This window comes from Eublepharis macularius, chromosome 1, assembly GCF_028583425.1.
Source record: "Eublepharis macularius isolate TG4126 chromosome 1, MPM_Emac_v1.0, whole genome shotgun sequence".
NCBI classification, from domain to species: Eukaryota; Metazoa; Chordata; class Lepidosauria; order Squamata; family Eublepharidae; genus Eublepharis; species Eublepharis macularius.
Window position 1 is genome coordinate 206,035,054 of NC_072790.1, and position 6,152 is coordinate 206,041,205.

Sequence of the window (6,152 nt, forward strand, 5' to 3'; positions counted from 1 at the left end):
CTCCTGGGTAAGGTAATTGAGAGGATGGTTACGGAACAGCTGCAGGTATACCTGGATGACACCTCTATCCTGGACCCATTCCAGTCCGGCTTCAGACCCAGCCATGGTATGTAGACGGTTCTGGTCGCTCTCACAGATGATCTGTGGCAACACCTGGATTGGGGAGGGTCAGCACTGCTGATACTTCTAGATCTTACAGTGGCATTTGAAATGGTCTATCACAATCTCCTGACACACCACCTCACTGGTGTGGGGATTCATGGGACAGCCCTGTAATGGGCTTTCCCATTACATCCCCTGCAGGGCATGCTCTGCAGACAAGCAGCTCCTGGTGGTCCTTGGCCCAAAGGACATCTGTCTAGCCTTGACTAGGGTCGGAGCTTTTTCTGCCATGGCCCTGGCTTGGTGGAACATTCTCCTGCTGGAGATTCAGGCCCCGTGGTACCTGTTACAGTTCCGCAGGGCCTGTAAAACAGAGATGTTCAGCTTGGCCTTTGGCTGAGAACCAGCGGGTGTCCTTCCCTCCACTTAAGGCCACCACCTTTTCTGTGACTGCCTTCTGCCATGTGTTATGCCCATATGTTATGGCCTATATGTGGACTCCCAATTGTTTATCTAAGTAGCATATGTAATAAGATGCCTGGACTATTTTAACAACTGTTTTAAGATTGCTACTGATTTTATAGTTTTTATGATTAATTTATTGTATTCTATGGATGTTGTGAGCCCAGGGCCGGATCTAGGGTTGCCAGTGCCCAGGGCAACCCTAGTTTGAGCTCCGCACGTGTACAGCGCACACATGCTCCCGGCGCTGCATGATAATGTCATTTAGGTGATGTCATAACGTAGGGCGGAGCGGCAGAGGCAGCTTGCAGGGCTGGGAAGCCACCCGTGCCATTCACCTCCCTGCAGGCTAATGGTGCGGGCGGCCTCGCAGCCCCCCGCATTGTCTTGCACCTACCCCGCAGGACAGGGGGCGGCCGGCTTGCCATGCATCCCCTGTCCTGCAGGGCAGGCAAAAGGCAGTGCAGGGGGCTGCGAGGCCACCTGCGCCATTCGCCTGCCCCACAGGACAGGGGGCGGCCAGCCACTCCCTGTCCTGCGCGGCAGATGAATGGTGAGGGCGGCCACACTGCCTTTTGCCTGCCCTGCAAAAGCAAGCCAGCCGCCCCCTGTCCTGTGGGGCAAGCGAAAGGTAGTGCGGGGGGCTGCGAGGCTGCCCACGCTGCTGCCCGCGCGCTCCCGGCAGCTGCGAGGCTGCCCGCGTGCTCCCGGAAGCTGCAAGGCTGCCCACGCGCTCCCGAGGGGCTGCGAGGCTGCCCGCACTGCTGCCTGCGTGCTCATGGCAGCTGCTCCTGGCGCCCCCTCCCTGGCGGTGCCAGGTACAGACTCCCCCCCTGCCCCCCTTGATCCAGCCCTGTGTGAGCTGCCCGGAGTCCATTCGTGGGGAGGGTGGAGTATAAATCAAATAAATAAATTAATAAATAATAATCAACATGCAGATGCATCATCTGCACTGGCCTAAAGTTAACAACCATTATTACATTCTGTGGAAGTGAATTTCACAAGTTAATTATGCATTGTAGGAAGCATTGTCTTACATCTTTCCTAAATTTCCTTTTCCTGAATCCTTTTCGGTCCTGGCCCCGACCTGGTGGACTCTCTGTCTGAGGACACTCGGGCCACCAAGATCTTGTCTCCTTCAGGCAGGCCTGTAAGACAGAGATGTTCCACCAGGCGTATGGTTGAGGCCATCAGGGTTTCCACCAAATGAGCCTCTCTCCCGGTCTCCTCTATGTCTGTAGGGAGTATTTACCATCTACCCCCCCGTATATGAGCAACCACGCATGGTTAAGCCACACCTCCACCTCCATCAGATGTTATATGGTTTTTATACGGTGAGCAGGTGTTTTATTAGAAAGCTGTGTTAATTTATTGTGATTTTATCTTGTATATTTTATCTTCCGTTGTAACCCGCCCTGAGCCCGCTTGTGGGGAGGGTGGGATATAAATATAATAATAAATAATAAATAATAATTTTGCACCCATCAACTTCCTACAAAACTAAGGCTATCATACTTTGGTCACATCATGAGAAGACAAGATTCTCTGGAAAAGTCAATAATTCTAGGAAAAGTGGACAGCAGTAGGAAAAGAGAACGAGCTAAAACAAGATGGCTTGACTCAATAAAAGAAGCCACGTCCTCCAGTTTGCAGGATCCGAGCAAATCAATTAATGATAGGACGTTTTGGAGGTCTTTCATTCATAGGGTCGCCATAGGTTAGAGGTGACTTGACGGCACATAACACACATACAACTTCCCACAAGTTCTAAAATTATGGAAGAGGTAAAAAATGTCTCTTAAATACATTCTCCATGCAATACATCATTTTATAGACTTTTATCACATATCTTCTCCATTTTTCCTTTAAACCTGAAGACTCCATAATCCTTAGCCTTTCCATGTACAGAAGGTATCCGTTTCTAGCTCTACAATTTTTTTTGATAGAGTGACCAGAACTGTATGCAGTGTTCCAAATATGATTTATACTAGCCATTTTGTCTTCAGTCCTTCCCCTTATAGTACCTAGTATATAGTATACCTTTTTCAAAGCCATTGCATACAGAATAAACATTTTCATTGAGCTATCTATTATGACCCCAAGATCTTTTTTCTGGTCAGTCACCGCCAGTTCAGAACCAATCAGTGTATATGTAACTTCAGGATTTTTGCCCTAATATATATCACTTATATCGAACCTTTATTGTAACATTTGTTTCATCTTTGGTCAATATCCAACACTCCATCTTGAATTTTGTATTCTTGACCTGTCTTTATATGATTTATGGGCAAAGGAATTACAATTCCTAATATGATACACTGCACTGACTTTATTTCATTCTGTTCTAGGGCAGAATTCTAAGGAATTCACTCCATATTATTTTCAATTTCATCTCAGCATTCATTGTGTACTAGGTCATGTATATTTAACTTATGTATTTTATTGATGGAGTGCTATATGTGATATTTTTATATTACCGAGTAAGGCCTTTGGGCCAAAACACATCTGGTTTTATATCATTTGATTTATATACCATCCTTCAGGACAACTTAATTCCACACTCAGAGTGGTTTACAAAGTGTGTTGTTATTATCCTTACAACAATCACTCTGTGAGGAGGGTGGGGCTGCGAGAGCTCTGAGAGAGCTGTGACTGACTCAAGGTCATCCAACTGGCTTCAAGTGGAAGAGTGAGGAATCAAACCTGGTTCTCCAGATTAGAGTCCTGCTGCTCTTAACCACTACACCAAACTGGCGCTCTTTATTGGTTCTGTATATATGTCAATGAGTTGTACTATTATACCTGTATATTAGTGATTTTATTTTATTTATATACAAGGTTTTAGTACGTATATATAGAACCCTATAATGTTTTAAATCTAATTTATATATTTCTAATTAAACTTTATACCAGTGTTTTTAAGTCATATTTTTAATTATTTTCTTTTTTCCCTGTTGTTCCAACCTCCTGGGTTACCCCATATGGAAATATTAATCTGGATCCAATCCTTAATATTGTGGGTTAAAATTTTGATTTATTTTTAATGTTTGTTTTTAATGTTGGTTACCCTGAGCCTTTAGGAAGGGTGGAGTAAAAATATTTCAAATAAATGATAAATTAAAAATAGTGTTACATTTGTTACTTTCTACTCTTACACTAGGGATGCTGTAACTTTCCAACATTTCTCCACAGTAAAAACTAACACAAAAAAGTTCAGTAGGTTTCTGTGATCTTTTCACTTCTTTGTTGTCCTGTATCCCCTTAGCCAGTTTCCTACTTCTGAACAATTGAAATTAATTTGTCTTTATGTTTTTAGCAAATTCTCATCAATTTATGGTAATAAACCTGTACCCTTTCTTGTATATTTCATTTGGATATGACTCCCCCATAAGACACCCCTCCTTTTAGAACACACCTGCATTTTTGGGCTTCCTTGACTTTGATAATTAAGTATGTTAGCATCCTCTTATTTTTTATTATACCTTTCCTAATCCAAGAGATACAGTCTGAGCTTCAATTATTATGGATTTAAATAACTCCCAAATCCTGAAAAAAATTGATCCTCTTTACTCTCCTGTCAGCTTCCTTTTGACTAATCCGTTCGCATTTTTAGATGTTTCCTCTTCTGAAATCAAAGGTGGCTGTGCTGGACTTTTTGTGTACCTTTCCATTTACATAAATGCAAACCCTTATAGTATATCTTTGTTAATACTAGGTGGAAAAACATAGCCACTGCCCTCAGTCAGCTCAACTTTTCTTACTCAGCTGCTGCTGCTGCTTCCCACCAAAGAACTACACACAGGAAAATACACATTTTTTCTATCTTAGCTATAGATAAATCAAAACTTCAGTGTTCAGTGACCATATACTTCTGATTAGAAGCTGGGCCCACAGGGAATGACTCTTGCCTCCAAATTTGTTTATGAGTTTCTGCAGATGCAACTGGCTAACTAGCCATTGTTGGAAACAGTGTGCTGGACTATACGGAACAGCCAGGCAATTCTTAAGATACCAGCAACTTGGGGAGCTTAATGCTAAACATATTTATATATAAGTAAATCATATTGAAGTCAGTTACTCAAACATGTTTAGGATCAAGATGTGAGCCTCGCAACAATAATTTATTATTGTTTAAGCACCTAAAAGAAAACAAGGCTCTGTACAATATGAAAAACAGATTTTTACCAGCAGGCTTACTTACATTCTAAGTAATCAAACACATAAGAAAAAAGAAGGGGAGGGGGAGGAAGTCAGCTGATGTACCAAATGATCTCAGATAACTGGGAAAGGCAGGTGAAAGATGTCTTTCAAAGTGTGAGGGACTGGATGTACAAATACCTGGCAGTAATGAGTTCCAAAGATAGAAGTGCCACTAGAGAAATGGTTGGAGGTATGAAACAAACTAGTTTTTACCCCTGTGGGGTAAATCAGCTTCAAAGATTGTGGCTTCCACAACTGAACAGGGATTTAAACAGTCCTTACCACATCCAAACTGCATGCCAGAGGCCAGATGAATCACCTTTCTTTCTGGAGTGCCTACTGCTCCCACCCTCCAACTGATGACCAAGAAGCAAAAAGGTGTGTAAAAATGTGTAAAGACGACAAATTGCTGGCAACCACTTCAAGAAGCAAGGAGGTCACACAACAGCCCACTACTTCCCCATCTAGCCCAGGTGATTTGGCAACTGAATTGGCAAATACCAGCCGTGTTCTGTTAAAACTATAACAATAAAGTGAAATAGTTTGACAATTTGCTGTCCTCACGCCACCTTCAAATCTGCCTAAGGAGCTGGGAGACTGAAGTTGTTTCCCAGTTCTCTATTTGCAGTTTCTGATTCCTTATCTTCCCGTCTAACTACAAACATTGAAAGTTAAACAACTCTGCACACCGAAATAAGCATTGGCCCACCTCAACTCAACTCATACATTCCCTGAAATGAGGGGGAGGGAATTGCGCACTGCCATAGAGCGGTGCTCGATCCAAAGCCTGCCTTTTGCCCCAAGCGTTCCAAAGTCATCGGGTCGATGAGCTCCGACTTTTCACTACCTCTCAAAACCATCCACGCAAGAAAACCAGCTACGGCGAGAACTCTGAACTCCGCACTGTAATACTGCTTGAAAGTCGTGAAGATGGTTCTGAACTCCCCCTGGAAGAGTAATCTTTAATTTCTCCCACAGCTCCAACAGCCCAGTTTCAGCGTGTGGGTGTGTAATGGCGGTGGGGAACTTTACTACCTGCCACACTCCAATTTGGCGGGAATCCGCCTCTACCTCCCCCCACAATCTCCTTGAGGAAGAAGCACGAGCTAAAGCTGTTGACCGTGGCAACATAGAGCACGCGTACACCTCCGACTTCGTCCTTACCAAGCGAAGAAGTCCAGTTCCAGACAACAACCGGCAAGGGAGGGAGCTTAAACGGGGCGTGTCTCTGACTATGACAGACATTCCTCTCTTCCAACCCTATGCTCAGAACATGCAAGCGACTTTCCTTCTAGCCAATCAAGGTGGCCGAGCCTACAAATCTGTCCAATCGCAGGCCAGGGCCTCTGCTGGCCTGTCCCTCACGTTACTTCTGTGCGTGTATCGGT

The 6,152-nt window shown here is 44.1% G+C and overlaps 1 protein-coding gene across 4 annotated transcripts in view; it reads right to left on the reverse strand.

Moving 5' to 3' along the window:
- Window positions 1-5,981, reverse strand: part of GALM (galactose mutarotase) — a 38,971-nt gene extending 32,990 nt beyond the window's left edge. The window contains exons 1-2 of one of the 4 annotated variants that reach the window (XM_054985268.1): window positions 5,929-5,972; window positions 1,602-1,712 (exon numbers count right to left, since the gene is read on the reverse strand). Coding sequence is in view for 1 of the 4 variants with exons in the window: in XM_054985251.1 (XP_054841226.1) it covers window positions 5,047-5,062 (16 nt within the window). In the remaining 3 variants the exon portion in view is untranslated. Of the gene's footprint in view, window positions 1-51; window positions 68-1,601; window positions 1,713-5,046; window positions 5,102-5,928 lie in introns of those variants that run through there. The other 3 variants (XM_054985259.1, XM_054985251.1, XM_054985276.1) reach the window with 3 other exon arrangements.
- Window positions 5,982-6,152: the final 171 nt, after the last annotated feature.